Here is a 19,491-nt window from a genome sequence, read left to right as displayed (position 1 = left end):
AATACAGGATTTACTGATTTTAAGATTGAGGTCGGAGCTCGCGTTAAATGCCTTCAGGAGGCCTGTCCGTATGTCTCGGGTATATAAGAGTTTGTCATCTGCATATAATGAGATAATGAAATCATATGTTTGACCAAATACCGTCTAGCAAATGAGTCCTGCCTCTATGTGGCTGTGGTTCATTAGGGGCTCCCTGGCAGAGCAAATAATAATGGTGGCAGAGTGCCCCCTTGCCTGGTGCCTTTTTGAAGCGGTTTAGGTTTAGAAATCACTTCTCCTGTTCGAACCCTGGCAGTGGGGTTGGAGTAAAGCATGTGGATCAGGGACAAAACCGCCGTGGTCTGGATAGATCAACTGTGAGTTGTTGCATGTCACTTGTGAGTACCCTGTCCTTTGCTATTTTTTTTTTTGTCCAATCATTCATTAAAGAAATCGAACAACTGTTAGAATACATTGAAAAGCATGACTAAATAAGTTACTTACTTGCCATGCATCAAGGTAGCAAACTCCTATTTATTTTGGCAGTGATTTAAATTTAAATCTGGCCATGCCATCAAAATACCAGGCAGTCAGTCCCACGCTGCTGAATGCAGTGGGAGGCATGTTGAAAGTAATGTTCTTGTCGGGCCTACTTTGACTCATGTCAGTCAATGCTAGTCAATTCTCGGAGAAGCCATGTGTTCTATTGGTGTCACTGCCCCTTTGTCATGGTCATAGTGCCATTCTTTCACCAACAACAAACAAGCATTTGCAGTGCAATCCGTCTCGCCTTTGGGACCTTATATGTATTTAGCTATGTAGCATATTAGCCTGTATGCTGAAACATCTACTGTTCTTTAACATGGAGGGAAAATAAGCACCAAACTGCGTGACACGCCAGGTATGGGAACACATGTTGAGAAATATTGCCTTTCAGCGGGAAATGGTATAGTCCAAAGCTCTGTTTTTAATATAAAATCAGGGCCTTCGTGGTCATATCACTGAAAATATAAAATTTGAAAAACATATTTTGTCTACGGGTGCTCATGGAAGATAATTTCTATGACTGGAATCTAGAGAATGCTTACGTTTTTCTGGTATTTTACTGACCTCTGCTGGTCATTTTCTAGCAAGAAAGTTACATAGAGGCAGTTGCCAGAAAAATAAAAAAAAGAAAGTCCTTAAGCAGACAGCAATGCTGGTGTTTTACTGACCTCTGCTGGTCGTTTTCTATTAAGACGGTTAAATATAGGTAGTTGAACAGAAACAAAAGTCCCCAAGCGGAAGCAGACAAGTCCTAGGGCGGATCTCCAGAGCCCACAAAGTACGTACACATATATGTATATAAAGTATATACTAAAGTATATACAAGAGGCCGCAAATGCTCGACCTAAAAACTGTGCATTCCTTTCACAATTAGTAAAACCACTTAGCAGCTGCCATTGTTTCATGTGAAATGTATGACTGTTTGGCCACTGCAGTGCAGTCCTGAATGACAGCAACTCAGTTAAGTCCATTGCTCTAAAATGACGTCCGGTGCTGAGCCTAGGAAAGCCCCTGCTCAAATTAAGCGCTGGGGTCTGTATAGTGTGATGATGTGTCAACCTGTCTAGTTACTGAGATTCAGTGGGATGCATGTTAGAAATTAGAGCCAGATTCTAGGCACACAACATGGCTCCATGTATGCTCTTTGTGTTCCACTTTTCACATGATAAGTTCTAGTTCATTTTTTGGAAGTAATGTGTGGCACCTTCTCTTCTAGGCAACAGCATGGGAAGAAACGGTCTAGTAAACGGGCGCTAGCAGCACATTTGTAGTTGCACCAAAAACATTATCACAATAACACAGCTCCATTTCTCTCTGCTTTCCTGTCCAGCAGCCCTGTCGAATAGGTCTTGGGGGTTCAAGTGTAACCTCAAGCATGTGCTTTACCCTCAGTTGAGCTTATCCATACGATGTTGTGACTTGGCATGGGTCTTTTGCAAATAATATTCCCAGGCTCGAGTAAAGTCTGTATGTAAGAAATGTGGAAAGATTTGGTTATAGATTTTCCACTCCAGATTGCTAACAAATTTATAACACATGCCTAGTAATGATGGATGTCCTTCCGCATCTATGTTGTTTTCTCAGCAGCTTGCTGCCATCTGAATCCTCTGGGCAGTTTAGAGTGTGCTCAGGCTCCTGGTGTTGGCCCTAAATGCCAGCGGTATTCTCACCATGGATACAGCATGTATTTTTCAAGCACACACCTCATTCCATTGAGCGTCTGACAACAAACACGGGGCCACTGCTGAAGAAGGCCTATTGTTCTCAGATCCTGCTGAAGAAGACCTGTTGTTTTCAGATCCTCCCTCTTGTTTCAGTGGAAGGGTATGACTGGTAGGCCAAACTCCAAGTCATCTGCCCGGCCGTTCTTCTGAACAAGTGTTCTAAAAGGCTTCACGTGGAGGTTATTTCAAGTTGAGAGATGGTGTGCTGAGGAGGTTAATCATTCCCTCCCAATTTGAGTAACTGTGACATGCCGTGCCCTACAGATCATGGTCACTAAATGATTTCCATCTCATGGTGCTTTACACCGAGGGAGCATTTGAAGATACATACATAAACAGAGCCTAATATTGCTATAGTATTATACTACTGGACTAAAACCAAAGTTCCCCACTTCACACTATCCCACATCTCCACAACCTGTTGAATCCTAACTCTATTTCAAGAGTTAACAGCTATTCAGGAAAACAGCACAAATGTAATATCCACTGAAGGTTGTGTTTATACTGAGCAGCCATGTTTCCATGCATTGTCACAGTATGCTTGAGCTAATATGACTGTATTTTCATGTTGCTGCTTGAGTGCTCTTTAGCTGACTGTGATGCCAGTGTCGGGACATTTGCTTCTGGAGTTTTTCTGGTCACCAAATATCTGTTGATGTGGACAAAATTAGTGGACTTACAAAAAACACAACGGGTGCACCAAAAATGCACTAAGTACAATAGAAGGTCACAATCAGCAACTCCAGCACAATCAACACATTTGCCCCATTCAGGTGGACGAAACAATGACCGATCATGGGTATGTTATAGCAGGGCTGGCTTTAGAGCTGGTGGCATCCTGTGCGACAATGTTTGTTCCTCCCCACCCCACCCCATGACCATCTGCACCATAGATTCCCTCACAACCATCCTTTAAAAATGCCCAAGTCTCCATAACCGCACTCTCAGAGGCATAGATAGCACCACTCATTCCAGTGTAGGGTGTCAGAGCACTTTGCATCACACACACATTAAAGAGAGACAATCAATCATACGTTTGCAAATCACTATATAGGAAATGTTACATAAGATAGGTGAGTACAAGGTGTTGGAGTCCCATGTCATCCATACTGGTAGGCAGTATAGTTTAATAGTGCTTGGTCTAGAGAAGCACAAACGCAGAATTTAAAAAGTAACACCATAGTTGGGGGTTCTCTTTAATAATGAGAATAGAATTCTACCCAAATTAATCCTTTTTGCAACATTACTCTTTGCTCAAATCTACACTGTGCAGCGTGCATGCAGTTCTTTGACAAAAGTTAACAGCTCTGTTAGAGAATTTTAACTTATAAATTGCAAGTAACAAAATGATTGCATAGGATGCCAAACCCCACTGGTGTCTTTTACGGATACATGGGCCAAATAAAAAGATCCAAGACGCTCTTCATAAGTTTGAGCTGTAGCTATTGTAGAAGCAGAAGAAGACAGAGGTAGTTCATCTAAATGCTTTGCAGCTCTGTTCAAGAGAGTTGAATGTGTAGATTGACCGCTAGAAGAGATGTAGAACTCCTCACATTACTGATTCCAAGCCTGGCAGATGGAAGTTAGCGACAGTACTCCAGTTCTGGAGCACTGAACAGTTTCTCAATCGCCACTGGTGTCAGACCTGAATTTAGGTAGAGACATCCTTAAACACTTCTTGGAAGTGTCTATCGCCATGTCCCATCTTTATACTAAGGTTGCAGACAGAGTTTGTTTTATTCCAGGAGTCCAGCTCTGGGACCGATTTTGCATATTATTTCTGACTGGTTAAGCCAAAGCCTTTGTCTTTATGTGTCGGCATAAAGATAGGGTGCGGTTGAGAGTCTCCTGTAAAATGAAACCCACAAAGAGGGGCGCAAAAGCAGGAGATCTGCGCCACCTCACTACCTGTTAACACATTTGGGAACAATGGGGCAGTAAAGTCCAGGGGAATGCCACTAAACTTCTAAAGGATCCTCGTTTTTCTCCACACCCAAGAGTGTGGCCCACTACAATGGACATCAGCAATGTCCTAGAGGTACCCTGCAATTGACATTGTGGCCTGAGCTTTCTGCAACATCCTTCCTAGGCACCACTTGGATTCAGGAATTATAAATGTTTTTTTTGTAGCTGCAGCCACATGTAACGAACACATTCCACACACAGCCTCTGTACCCAAGTTACAGATACACATGCATCATCCATGTCCTACATGGACAGAGTGAAGGACTCAGAAGCAGGTGACTGGCAGATCAATTTGAAAATACCAGAGAAGCTAGTAGGCAAATCTCCCCAGCAGAGGAAAGGCAAGAAAGCTGTCACTAACTTCCACCCCTGTCGTTCCTGAGCAGCCCAGTGAGCTGATGCTACACTGCTTGGCAGAAGGTGGGTGCACAAGGTGTGCTCCTCCAGAGCCCATAGCCATGCACTAAGTCACGTTCTTTTTCATAGGAAGCCCTCAGTGCATAAGAATGATTGTCGTGTGCTGAGTCTGAAAAGTCAAAAACCTACTGCGTTTACTATGGTGAATTCCAGTCAGGGGTGCACGCTCCCCAGAGCCATGGAGGTGACCCTTTTCTTGCTCAACAGTCCCAAAAGCTGTTCTGCTATATTATGAGTGTTTCAAGTTTTCAAGTTTAAAGGTTATTGCTTGATTAATTAAAATAATCACAAAATCCCCCCCGACAAAATGTAAATAAAGTGCATCTACACAGGCAGCTATAATTGTCATTATGCGAGCGATCATATTACATCTGTGCTCTGTCTGCCATACATTTCAAGTGTATAAAATTCTAATATTGTAAAATCATGCTAAAACTATGTTAAAATCAAGTTGCAAGTAAAATAAAATATGTAGCCCCAAATAAGGGTGTGAGGATGTATTACAAGCCATTATAATTAGTCATCATCCGCTTGCAATAGGCAATTGTTGACAAGTTTCATATACTTGACTCCTCGGCAAGCCAGGATGCATGACGAGCCCTCCAGCCAGCTTATCACTGCTTGTCTGCTAGATCTAATGTTCAAGTTAATAAAAATCACCTTTAGGTAACGTCTCCTTTGGCTTAACATGGCTGGACAGGCACACAACAAATGAGTCAAGGTTTCTTTTTTGAATCCGCACATTCGACAACCTTCTGAATAAAAATCTGTTACCCATGAGGGGGATAAGTCCTTGGAGACATGCGCCCCCATCCTGAACTTTAAGAAGCACATCTTTAAGTGAGAACTAAAATGGGCAGATAAATAGGCTTGTGGCTTTGATGTCCTATATGATTTTATAACTGTGCTTTATAAGAACAGCCATTATGTGTAGGTGTTATGTAGTCTTTACTGAATACCTTTGGCTGTGTAAACTCCAGGAGCCACGATTCCTTTGCAGTTTGGCAGTGGCCACCAATGCGTACAGTTGGTCTTACTGTGGCAATTTGTGCGTCCTTGTTGTCATTTCTGCATCAATTATATTCAGCCAGGAGGTGATCCTGATGTGACTTAGCAGGACATTGTCCCTTCTTGGGCCGAGCATGTTGAATCAGACATGTTTGATCCGATGTTAGGGTTTCTCTAACTCAAGTTCTGCGGTGATCATCGCTGTAATTTGAAGTAGATATTGAGAGATTCACTTGTCAGAAACATTGATCTCAGGAGTAGCCAACTTTTTTTCTTCCTTCCTGAATATTGCGTGGTATTGTATGTTCCATAATTCGACTGGCAACGAGTCAAGGGGTTTTGCTGCTTGTACTGACATGAAGACCCTCCGATGATCTTGATGTCTAATCAAGGTACTGATCTTGAGCATATTGCCCTATTGTGGGATTATTATAAACATACGTACCATCGACTTTTTCTTGGGATAGCTTTGTGTACCACACAGAGTTCTTAAAAAGCTGAGTAACTTGTTATTGGTATCTATTGTGTTCATTGTAGTGCTTGGTGCACTGAAGTCATCTTCCCCCTGTGTGGAGGTGAGATGGCAATCTTCCTGTAGTGTATTGAGTCCTTTTTAATGTTCATTATATGAAGCACAGGTCCCCCTTTACAGGCTGTTGGTTTTGTGTAGTCTACCTTTAATATTACACGGGTCAGAATGGTCAGGGGTTTCTCTTGATACCTTGAGCAGGGAAAAAGCAATTTGGTGTTTGCTTTGTGTAAAGGTGTTTTTGTAATTTAAATAGTATATGGAACCAGAGACATCTTGTAATCCATTGCCACAACAAGAGTTTTCACTTCTCATCATAGTGCTGGTGGGCCCTCCAGCCCTTTGGTCCGTATTGAGGTAAACTGTTGATTGCTCCTTGAACATAGGTCATAATCTCGTTCTTTAAAGAGTTGACCTTAATCTGATTCACCATCATCCATTGATTAAGATGATGAGGCACTCGTTGAGGCTAGCAATATGTATGTCAGTGGGTTTCTCTAGTTTTAGGATGATATGCTTGTCACCTGCGAGTTGTGATAGGTGAGATTGAATGATCCGATCAGTTCATGTGCTATGTGTGTGCCTGTGTACACGTGTCATTACCTGGTATGTTTCGACATGTGTGCAAGTGTAGTTCTATGCCTGTGTATCTGTGTGTGGTGTGTATACAGTGCATGTGTGAAATAGATGGGCATGTCCGGATGTTTTGATTGCTCATCTCTGGCAGATTCAGGTTTGATTATTGGATTTGATATACTTTGCAAAGAAAGAGCCTCGTCCCCACCAGCCACTCTTTCTTAATAGCTGGGAGCAGCTTCTCAACCCTCGTGTCTCATTTATTAGCTTAGTTGAACCGTTCCCTACGTCTTGACTCACAGCTACCCGAGGCTTTCTGGAGAATAATAATTTTTTGTTCAGTAATTTCTCTCTAGGACATGAACTTAAGAGTGGTTTTGTTTCCAACTCCCCACAAGTTCGATAAAGTGACTTGGCTCTGAGTCCATGTCAATTTATGTTGAACTTGGCCAGTTCTGGTACCCTAGCTAAATCTTGTAAACTGAACTGGGACTGATTTGCATAGGAATTCTAAAATAGTCAAGCACACGTTTTAATGGATATCTCTACTTGTTTCCAGGAAGTTTTTTAATGCAATATTATTGTTTTTTCCATGTATAACAAAGTACCTCAGTTGTCCTACGTTGGTGTTAGGATATTCAATACCCAGCAATGATTTACATCAAAATAGGAGGCATTCTATATGTTACCAATCAACGGTATAAAGCTCCCCACCACAACACCGCTCTGATGACACTGCCCCCCGCCCCACCTAATCTAGATCCACCCTGGAAGGCAATATGAGACAGATGGTGGCTAATGTTTCTATTTGTTCCGTTGGTCAGAAGGATTCTCTAATGTTATCTGATGAGGGGATTTCCTGGCCATGGTGACGTAGCACAAAAGAGGGGTGTGGTGCATCCCTGCTGGACATATGAGTGACCCTTGTAGTATAAGCTTGTGCATTGGGTAATCAGTGTTCTGATTTAAGCAGGAGTTGTCGTTCAGGAAACACTGCATCAATGCCCTTATGAAGGAGTGGTCAGGGAGGCCTGAAGTCCGCGTTCTGTGTTGTTTGGAGTTTGCAGGTTAACGCTTCCCAACTGTCTGAGATTGGCTTTTTTTGCAGGCCTCTGTACTTTTACCAGGGATGCTAATGAGCATTGGCTCAGAAGGCATTTGAATTGGTGGCCTCCAGTGACGATACACTGGTTACATGCTACATCTCTGGTATTTTGAGAAAAACGGTATGGGGTACCCCATAAAGATACTATGACTCTTCAGATGCATTAATCTTTTATGGCTAAAAATATATTGCATTTTCAAATAAGCAAGTGTTCTTAACAATATTTTTTAAAAGTTAGAGGATTTCTACAGCTTAGATATCAAGAGAGCTCTCGGCATTTAGCTAGAGCATACCAACTCACTCTTCAAACTGCATGTCTCCTATTCGAAGGCTCTATTACCCTTTGGATAGTCCCTTGCATATCACAAAGTTATACTGTACAGGATTGCCCTCATCCATTTTGAACAGATGGCCACAATCATGCACACTGCAGGGTAGCCTCTGGTATGTCCCATGCATTTCCTAAACATAATAATGCATTTGATGTCAGCAAATGCCCCAGGCAGCAACAGCCAGAGGAACATATTGTTTGAACATGCTAGGTTTCTGTAGTTTTCACCCACTTTAAGATACATATTCTCAGTGTCTTCCTATGCATTAAGGGAAGTAGTACTGGTGACCCACTGTAGTGAATATGTTTACTTCACAAGTAAAACCCTCTCTTTCCATGTACCAAGGCACATTGTAAGGAACACAGAGAGCATGAAACTGTAGAAGAGAAGGGCTAGCTGCCACATAAGTGCTTCGCCCCCTTTGTTTTGTACCGATTCGGCAGGTCAGCTGCCCATTCCTGCTATTTTTCCCCAAAAAATTCTAATAGTTTTTATTGACGTTTTATCCAAACGTTACAATGACATGTTCAAACTATGAGAGGGGCATTACATCATAGATGCATGTAATGTCATAGAGATGTTATACGGTGTTGAATATATATAGTTAATCAAGCATCAAATCAAATAGTATACAAGAGAGATCTTCAACATTTTTGATTTGACAAGCTAGGAGGGATTTCAGGATTCTGCAAAGGAGTCAATAGTTAGGTGGGTAGCAATTTACCTAGGGGAGTTCATGGATATTTCTGTTAGTAGAGACATTTTTACTTAGGAAGGGGGTGGAGGAGGACAGTGGAAACCAAGCAACGGGCAGAGAGTCATCTCAGGGAGGTGGTGATAAGTTGCCTTAACTTCTGAAACAAACTGTGGAGTGCTGATTCATTTTAAGGGGGCAGAAAGTCATCTTTAGGAGGTGCTTCAAAGGCGTCTCACTCTCTAGTTATTGGACGGCAATGTAAGCCAAAAGTTTCTTCTGTTTTAAGAATTGTGCATTCCTCCTTCAAGTACAGTAGAAGATCTTGGTGACAGCTGTCTAAAGACGGGGACTTGAAGTATTTCCATTTGGAGGTAATGGCTCGCTTAGCTATTGGCAGTGCTAAGGCTAGAAAGCACACTGCTGTTTTCTGCTTTTTTGGTATTTTAAAGTTTTCCAGAGCACAAGACTCTCAGGACTCTAAACTAGGAAGTCCTGTTAGGTCCTGCAGCTTTGTAGAACGCTGGTCCAGACGGGTTCCAATTTGGTGCAGTTCCACAACATGTGGTAGAAGTCCATTGACCCAATTCCACAGTGGCCCAATGCTGTGTTAGCTGTAGGGAAAAGACTGTTATTTTTCAGTGGGGAAAGGTAAGCTCTGTGGTGTATGTAACATTGGATATTTTTAAAGCGAGCACTACTTGACAGCTTGTGGAAGTACTCGAGAGCTTTTATCCACTTCTTTTCTTGCAGCTCTCTCTGGAGTGCAAGCTCCCAGGCATCAAGGAGTGGTTGAATTGTGATGCAAGTATGAGTTTGGATTGCTTTGTTACCTGTAATGTAGACAGCCTGGAACAGTGCATGGGTGCAGACGTCTTACTAGAGAGTAATGTTTCCTTATCTCATGTTTCCATCTACTGTAAGTTAGTTTTATTATTACCAAATTGATTTCAGTTGCCTTTGTTGTGCGTGTTAACTGAAGGACCGTCTTACCAGGGTCTTTGAATTCGCCATTTCTCGTCTCCAGGGTGATTCCTTACAAGCTGGTGATGACTCCCCTTTCTCAGACTCTGTCACACTGGAACAAACAACAAGTAATATTGGTGTGTCAAGCGGACGTGTTAGCCTCTGGATGCAGTGGATGCTGCCAAAAATAACTGTCAAATTGTTTGCACCAGACACAGGATCCAAAGGCACCGGTAAGGGATCCCCAGGTGACCCGCATGTTTACTTTCAACCTTATGATTGCGTGTGCAGGATCATTGAGAAGGCGCACAGGTTAACTAGACAGCTTTGGGAAATTTGTTTGAAAACTAAAAGAAAGGCTCCTGCTTATTGCCAAACAAACTGTTGTTAATCAATGATGTGCTGTGTAATCCTTACCTTGCCTGTCAATTCCTGCTGGTTTACAGAGTGTCTAGAATGCTAAGCTCAAGGTGTGGTGCGAGGAAGAGTTGTGTTGATCACTGTGATGATGCATCAAGCAGTAGTATGTGGCACGGCACCAGGGTGGGGGCAGAGAAAAGCATTCAGCAAACCAGCAAATATAACCCGTAGATACATAGAATGGTGGGGTGGGGAGGGCAGGAGAGAGACATTGAAGCAAAAGTAGAGGATTCGAATGGTGCTGTTGTAACTTCTTGAAGTAGTGTCTATTACGAACTATTGGACTTTATCGCTATTAGAAACTTTGCTGCCTAAATGTAATCTTTTTATACAAGTTTCCAGGTAATTTATTAGAAGGGTATTCCTGAATAGTGAGGGAAAAAATAGTTCCACTTCGTACAATGGGAGTACTCTGAGCAAGATGTAGACTTATTGCACCAAAATAGCTGCCTCTGAACTTCAAAAGGGCTCTTGCTGTAAACCATTTATTAACAGAAAACAGTAACTGAGGTAACAGTGAATTATATACCAGTACATTGTATTTCCTTTGCAGAGGTTTGCATTGTCAGCGAACTGGAGGATCTGAGCGCCTCTGTCGATGTCCAGGATGTATACACTAAAGTGAAATGCAAAATTGAGAGTTTCAATATTGATCACTACAGAAGCAGGTAAACAAGAAAACATTGCATTTTAATGGTTTTCAGTAACATAATGAACTTGCTATTCCCAGAATGTAGTACACAAATGATGATCCATTCAACTTTACTTTCTAAGAGCCTCTCATAAGTAGATACGTTGATACATTTTCTGAGCTTCCCTTGTTTATGGGCACTCTTCTCTGAATTGGTTCTAACATTCTGGCTAACCTCTGGCCTACTGTGAATTCTGTAATAAGGCTTGCCAGCCATCAGTAGACTACGTTGGGTTTATAGCGAGAAAGATGGACTTGGGTAATGAGGTTATCTCTTCGCTGTTTTTAGTTGATCATTCACCCCTTACCATGTTGCAACATTATACTCTGTGTGCCATGTTTACTCCTCTTCTTAACAACTTGACATACCATTCACCTTTACCACACCAGTCTAACTAATCCTCTTAAAGATCACAATGTCCCATCGTCCAACAGAATGAGTTCCAGGTCTTTGGCAAATGCAAATTTAACTTGGAAACAGGGAAACCTGTGAACTGGGGACACTGGACATACTGTTCGAAATCCAGAAGAATTGGAGTAACCTAACAAAGCTAGATGACCTACAAAATCCTAGAGCTAAAGATAATATTAGGCCACTCCATTAACTTGTCAACTCTAGGCTCAGCCAAAGAAGAACTACACAATGGCTTATTAGCTTACACTGCCCCTTGATTGCCAGTACAATCACTCACCAATGCATATGAAAAGCAATACCCAGCCTCTGCTTTATGATGAGACCCCAGCTGGCTGGCTACACTTCCAAAGCCGACTAAGGTTAGGTGGAGGGTCAAAAGACCTGCACCCTCTCTGCCATTAGCCTCAACTCCAAACCAGTTTAGATGGTAGGCTGCAAGGTATACCATCTACCTACTCCCCCTTACCCCCACCAATGGACCTCATCTGCGAGGTCTCGTATGTGGGGAAAACCATACATGCATTCCTCATCACACTTAGGATTTGGGCTGGAACATGCCACGACTGAACTCACATGGAACCCTAATCTATGGGTAAACCCACAACTGCAGCAAGCTCTTCACCAAAACTCTGAGACAAGGTCATTAGTCACTCTTTGCATGACAAAAATACATTACATTACATTACATTACAACTGCACCTCTTTTCACATTGACAGTTCTTACACAATGAGGTTCCATGTCGAGAACAGTTACCACTATTCAAGCATATTTTGGGCTGGTTTGTTCACACATTGATGGCTCTTTTGCATCTGTAGACAAGGCCCTTCTCAAAGATGTTTCTATCGGACTGGCCTTCACTGTACCTGGTTAGTGACTAAATGCTCTATCTTTTTGCAGGCACACAGCTCTTTAACTTGTCTTCTATGAGCTCTGTCATTCTAAAACATCGATAGAGGTAAAACGTGCAGTGTAATAGGTCGTTAATCATTCTGCTGCTGCTCAACTGGGATGCCACACTTTCCTTGGTTGTTGACCTATCCAGGTACTACATTTCCCATCATGGCTAAGTGGCTAGGCTTTAGTAAAAACACAAAAAGGCTCAGGAGGAAATTTGCGATCTGAATTCAATAATCCTCCTACTTTTTCAGCCTTCATTCAATACTTATTGATATTTCTGGATAGCATCATTTTAAAGACTGCATGTTCTCTGTTGTGATTTTTTCCAGCTATTGCAATTTGTTCTTGATGGGTTTATGCTTGATCTTACAGTATCACTTTTATGATCACAGACCTAACTATCTTGGGCACAGAAATACAGTTCTGTGATTTACTACTAGACATTTTGTCTTTTGCATGGTTGTAAATGATGTAAAATCAGAAAGTCTGTGTACTCTTCACTCTAAAAATTGGTTCTCGTTCCATCAGGTCCTTCACACTCTTCCTTTTGTGCTCCTGGGTTATTTGTGAATTGTTTTTTGACTAGACAGATTTACTTCCTGACCCTATTTTGTTTTAATAACATTTATATAATATTTACTTTTTGCATTATTCAAAGCCAAACAAAGGTATATGTTAAATGACAGCATATTTGAATGGCACTTCCAACAGTTTATGTCCTTCCTTGTGGAACGCTTTCCCAAATTACAGTCGCATGATCTAATTAGCCTTATTATTAGTGGAGATTGAGAAGTATTGCCACCACTGGCCCCAAATCATGTAATGCTTGTGAGGACATGCTTATAGATTCTCCAGTATTGGATCTTTCATAGATTCACATCCTTGAATTATTCCCCATCGTCAAAGTGGGAGTCCTACAGTATAAATGTAAAGCAGCACAGTACACTGCACATAGCCTATAATGGTTAGAAAACATTCAGTTCATAAATGTATTCACATCATTTATAAGGAACCAAACTTCAGCCAATCAGGTGACCGCATCCTCTAGAACACTCCGCACAGAGACTTCATTCCCTCGGTTTTTCTGCTGCATGTCATGCTACGGGAGTCTCCCTCATCTCTGCTCAGCTTATCAACAGTGTTACTCATTTAAAATCTTTTTTATCATCAAGAAGGGCAACTTTAACCTATGTCTGTCAAGATCTGACTATCCTAGATGTCAGAACCAGCAAAGAAAGAACTTTTCAAACCTTGTGGAAAAAAGAGACTTCATTCAGAAGTGTATTTACTGCTTGCACCCTTTCCATAACGTAAAAGATTGTAAAATCTGCCACACTTTTTCCTCTAAGACACTTAAAAATCGAGAGGGAAGACTTCTTCTATGGCTACAGAAATTAAAAAATAAGGAGAGTGTGGTTTCTGGTGATGGGGACATTGAGGAGTCCTCTCATTCTGATGTGAGGTCACGGAAAAGGGAACGATCGCGTGACCATAGGTCATCGGAGAGACCAATTAAGGACTTTAAAATACTCATCTTGAGTCTTCACGAGAGAGGGTATCAGAAGAGTGCTTTCACAGAGAGAAAAAAGATAAAGCCTCCTTTGAGGTCTGAGCCAACCACTCGTTGTCCCAGTATGACTTTACATTGGAAAAAAACCTTCCCAGAACAGTCAACGATAACTTCTATATCCGCCTTTTAAAATGACGACGATGACAACATCACCATCAACCCTACAGATGACCACGTTGGCAACATCGACAACAACTTTGATGATGACGGCACAGTTGATGATGGCAATATTGACTAGGCCACAGTCGACACAAGCACTATTGACAACAGGAGAATCAATGATGACACTGATGTCGTGGATGAAACTACCAACAAAAAAATAATCAACGACGCGGTCACTGGTGGCAAAGAGATCTTGACTGTCAACCAAGATAACTTAGTCGATGGGTGCCATTGATGGGGGGGGGGGACTGAATTTTTACGGCTGGAACACACATCTCCAAGCAAGGTCTCGCCTCTCCCACCAAGTAACTTGCTTGATGAAGATGATTCAGATGATGATGGCCCATTTGAAGTGGCCCAAAGTCCTTCAGAGAGAGGAAAAAGTGGAAAATAAGTGTGGGGCTCTAAATAAATTAATACTTAGTAAATGAGGTCCATTAAGAGTTGCGAATAGCTACCTGCTCTCAGTCTATCAGCATGCATGTAGGTTAGGTGCTGGAAAACAAGGTCCGGTGTGAGAAAAGTAACCTCATCTAAAGCAAGTGGTCCGTCTTTAAATTTGAATCCAGGGGTGGAGAGACACTGAAGTGTACCAATTGGTTACACTGTGGAACATCACCACTTAAGTCAGTAAGGCAGTAAATGCGTGTGCTCGATCGAGTGCTCAAGGGAAGCCGCAGGAGGTTGTGTGAGCAAGACAGCGCTGATTAAAGCTTGCTGTGAAAAGGTCCGACCCGGCGATGCAAATGACTGGTTCAGGCGGGCCGCAAGAAGTTTGCTGTCGGTCTAGGACACCTTGAGGGTCTTGAGTGCTTCAGGGTAGCTCAGCCCTTAATGGTCCTCATTTATTAAGTATTAATTCATTTCGGGCCCACTCTTATTTTGATATTTTTCTTTTCTTTTCTCCGACCACATATAAAAGTGATTTGTGTAATCTCTGTCCTTATGATGGCCTGAAGTAATACAGGTCGAAACGTTGTCTACACAATCCAGCAGATTTACGGACTCTGGTACTTAACATGCTTTTGCAAAAGTGTTTCCTCCAATACTAATGTTTTGTACCATTTTAAAGTAACTCCCTCTCGCTGTTACCATCACTCTGCCACGTGCCTCACATGCGCCTTTTACATTTTTTTCACAAACACTGTGTCCACTTTATATCGATTGCAGATACTTAGAGTAATCATGTTATTGCCGTCCGAATTTATTTTGCTGCTTATTTATGAATACAGACTGCGAAAATAAACGTTTGATGTGTCTCTCCTTTCCCATCGTAATTGCTTTACCTTGTACAAATAATTTCTATAGTAATACATGTTGAGACATTGTTGTGTGCTATTTTACAGGCGATCAAGGCAGACACGGATACCGCATGATTCTTGGGTACCCTACAGATAAGAAAAATGCCTTTTCGAGGGCTAAGAGGAAGAGTTTTGCTCACATATAGAGGGGAGTTACCACCCATACAAATACCAACAATATCAGCCTTTCACCAACAATATTGCTCTTTCTATCAGGAACAGTGATTAATATAACCAGCAGCAGCAGCTTAAACGAAAAACTTCAACATGTATTCACCAATGGCAGTAGATAACATCAGACAGGTGGGTGTTAGATCTGATCACCTATGATCATACTTTAGAATTCGCCCAGAGCCCACCAAGCACTCCACCAAAGGGAGCACCCACACCTCTCCTGCATCTACATCTGCCCCAGCGAGAAGTTCAGACCTTGCTATGAAAAGTAGCAATAAAGTACCTCACTCCTAGAAAGGAATGGATTTCTATTCCTGATTATTCTTAGTAAGAAAGAAAACAGGAGAATCTGAAAGAAATAGGTTAGTGTTAGATTCCTTACCTTAGACATGGCTCTGCGTTCCTGGCGCGGAAAGCTATGTACAAGAACTGGCGTCAGTGCGCGAGGGCGGCGTCTAAGTGTTCCGACGATGTCATCCCGGCGATCATGATGACTGACACGGAGCCGCAGACGACGCCTACCGACGCGCAGGGGTACTGATACCCAAAACTTTCCGGATCCAGTCTGACGCCTGGGGATATTCTAAGGTAAGGAATCTAACACTAACTACTGTTTCTTACAGATATATCGTTACCAAAGGTAAGTAACTTGTGCATTCAGCTCATTGTGGACCTGTGGAAGTTAAACAAGTACCTGAGGAATCAATCTTTTCAAATAGTAACTCTTCAAGACATCCTGCATTTCCTCCATCATGGAAATTACATGTCAACCTTGGACCTACAGGATGGTTAATTTCATATCCCATTCATCCCAAACATTGCAATATCTTGAGATTCAGGGTGGCCGGCACTCATTATCATTTCAAACTTCTCCCTATTGCCATACCTCGAGGTCTGGATGATAGAAGCACCAACTACTCATCAAACCTCAAAAGCAGAAAGAGCTTCTCTAGCACTTTATGGTCTTGGAGCAGTTCTGGATACAATCAGAAACAAAGCAATCTTACCACTGGAAAGGCAAATTAGACTAAAACTGTTAGCGCAAAGGCTACTGAAAAGAAATTCCATTTCGGTGCACTTGTTTAAATCTCTTCTAAGGATGATGTCCTCTGCCTTTTCCCTAGTACTGTTTTGAATCTTAAGAATGCGGCCCTTACAGGAAGAGTTGGACAAGCAATGGATTCAAACGGAGGGATCATTCGACGACAGAATCCGGATCACTCCAAACATGACAGCGGCCTTACATTGGACAAAAGATGGCAATCTGTCAATGGGGCTAAAATTCCTACCTCAGATACTCAAATTCGTCATTACCACGGATGCTCCCTTAGAAGGATGGGCACCCACTCGCAGGATATAAAAGTTAGTTGTTTATAAATAAATAAATGGTCTTCACAACAAATGAATCTCCAAGCATTCCTGCCAAGGATAAAAGGCTAGTCAGTGTTGATCCATGCAGACAACACCACCAGCATGCATAATGTAAACAAACAAGGGGGAACATAATCTCTGGCCTTATCCCAGGAAGTGCTAGAAATTTGGAAGTGGGCACTGAATAACTAAATAATAAGAGCAGAACATGTTCCAGGCACAAACCGTTTCCTGGTGGACACATTGAGCAGAATCAAAAACAGCGGCCACGAATGGGAACTCAATCAGACAACTTTGGACAAGATCTTCCATCGATGGTGCAAACCAGCAGTAGATCTTTTTGCCACACAAGAAAATCGAAAATGGCAATTTTATGCAAGTTGGCACCCAGAACAGGGGTTGTGGGGGAAACCATTTTCGATGAGATGGTCAGGGATCTTTGCCTATGCTTTCCTCTCGATCCTCTTGATTCCAAGACTTCTCAGCAATATGAAGATGGAACCATGCTGAATAATGCTAATTGCTCCAAAATGGCCCGACAGCACTGGTTCACTTACTGTTACTCCTATCAGAAAAGGCTCCCATCCAGCTGAACCCCTACCTACATTACTAACGATGAACCACAACCAGGTACTTCATCCGGACATGACCTCCTTACACTTATCGGCCTAGCTCCTGAACACAATGAGTTTTGTGAGCTTGAGCACTGCTCCAGACTGTAGAGAAATTCTTGCGAAAGCCAGAGTTGATACTACTAATAAGATGTATAAACTTAAATGTAAACGTTTGAGTTTATAGTGGCAGAAATCAATTATTCACCCTATCTCCGCACGGTGAGAGCAGGTTTTACCATATCTCTTATTTTTCGCAAAGTCAGGTTTGGTCCATGCTTCTATTAAGGTGCATTTAGCAGAAATCACTAGATATCGGAGACTGACTGGGTCACTGTCCTTGTGGCCTAATGAGTTGATTAAACAGTTTCTTAACGGCCCTGTTCAGAGTCTTTCCTCCATTTAAGGCACCTCATCCATCTTGGTAGTTCAGCACAGTGCTTGTACAACTGATGAAGGCTCCATTCAGAGATATATTTAGAGTGGCAACATGGAAGAACAGGCACATTTTCACACAACAATATTGCCTGTAATCATCCAAGCACAGTGATGCAGACAAGCAGTGTTACACCGCCTTTTCCAATAAGGTGAGCCTGTTTTCAATTCTGTTGTCCCACCTTCTGCTATTGTGCCATTATAATAATTATTGTATAAATATTCTGACTGCTAGCTATTCTGATTCAAGCATTTGAATCTTTGAAAGATCCAATACTGGAGAAGAGAATAACTTACTTACCTGTAACTGTAGTTCTCCAGTATTGACATATTTCATAGATTAGAATGCAGTAGAAGCTCCCCTTATTGTTCCGTAATTACCTTCTCCACTAGTGCTTGAAAATCTGAGGGAATGAAGCCTCTGTGGGAGGTTTTCTAGAGAGTGCTGTTGCCTGATTGGCTGAAGTTTGGTTTCTTATAAATGATGTGCATAAGTTTATGAAGTGAAAGTTTTCTAGCCATTATAGGCTATGTGTACTATACTGTACTGCTTATCTGAAAGAGACGCGTTAGTGATAGATTCCTTACCTTAGACTATCCCCAGGCGTCAGGCTGGATCCGCAAAGTTTTTCGTCAGCAGTACCCCTGCGCATCAGTAGGCATTGTCATACGGCTCCGGGTACGTCATTGGCGTCGTAGTCACCGAGATGACGTTGCTGGAGCTAATTAGATGCGCCAGCAAGCGCAGATCCGGTGAGAGGGTTACCCCCAGTCACTTTTTGACTGAGTTTTTGGGGACTTTTGTCTCTGTTTTTTGAGTATTTGTACTCTAGGTGCATAGGGATACCTGGTTTTAATTCTTGCACGGCCTTTCCCTGCATGATGTCTGTGACGGACCCACACCGCGAGTGTCTCTACTGCCTGGGGCGCGTCCACGACTCTGAGTTGTGCCCCCACTGCCGGGCCATGGCACCGAAAACTTTGCGGGATCGGTCCCGAACGTGGCTAGAGGCCCGGAAGTCGGCTCTGCGCAGTTCCCGGTCCCGTGGGAGGTCAAGGGACCAGCCACGGAGCCATCACCACCGTTCAAAGTCTTCGCACTCGGAGTAAGGTAAGGTAAAGCACAAAAAGAAGTGCCGGCGCTCTTCACCTTCCCCTCGCCCGTCACACGACGTGGCTGACTGTGCAGGTGGTGCCGCCCTGAGGCTCTGGCGAAACCTCCGCAGTTGCCGATGACCTACCTGCCCTTTCTGGGTCTATCGGCGACTCCGGCCCAGCTGCAGGAGTTCCTGTCAGCAATGGCACGTGTCTTCGGACCGTCTGGCCCCGGCAGTGTGCCTTCGGGCCCCGCAGGCCCAGGTGGGGGTCCTCGGTCTTCGACGACTCCGGTCTCAACGCCGAGAGTCCCCATGGATCCAGGCATGGGTCCCCGTCCATGTCGATTGGCTCAGTACGACCTCCACCGACATCAACCGGCGCCGCCACCGGCCGATGCTGTCCCTGGCCTCCTCCCCGACATGGAGCTGGTCCCGGAAGGGTGTCGACCAATGCCGATTCCGACGCCGTTTGGGTATTTCTTTCCCTTTGTTCACCGACCTCCTT

The 19,491-nt window shown here is 42.9% G+C and overlaps 1 protein-coding gene across 6 annotated transcripts in view; it reads left to right on the top strand.

Moving 5' to 3' along the window:
- VPS13B (vacuolar protein sorting 13 homolog B) overlaps window positions 1-19,491 on the top strand; it is a 3,181,000-nt gene that overhangs the window by 1,744,085 nt on the left and 1,417,424 nt on the right. For all 6 annotated transcript variants that reach the window (XM_078686964.1, XM_078686965.1, XM_078686963.1 and 3 more), the window contains exons 26-27: window positions 9,903-10,074; window positions 10,815-10,929. In XM_078686964.1, the coding sequence (XP_078543090.1) occupies window positions 9,903-10,074; window positions 10,815-10,929 (287 nt within the window). The remainder of the gene's footprint in view (window positions 1-9,902; window positions 10,075-10,814; window positions 10,930-19,491) is intronic.

Source organism: Lissotriton helveticus, chromosome 4_1, assembly GCF_964261635.1.
Source record: "Lissotriton helveticus chromosome 4_1, aLisHel1.1, whole genome shotgun sequence".
NCBI classification, from domain to species: domain Eukaryota; kingdom Metazoa; phylum Chordata; class Amphibia; order Caudata; family Salamandridae; genus Lissotriton; species Lissotriton helveticus.
This window is presented reverse-complemented; position numbering and strand designations above follow the sequence as displayed.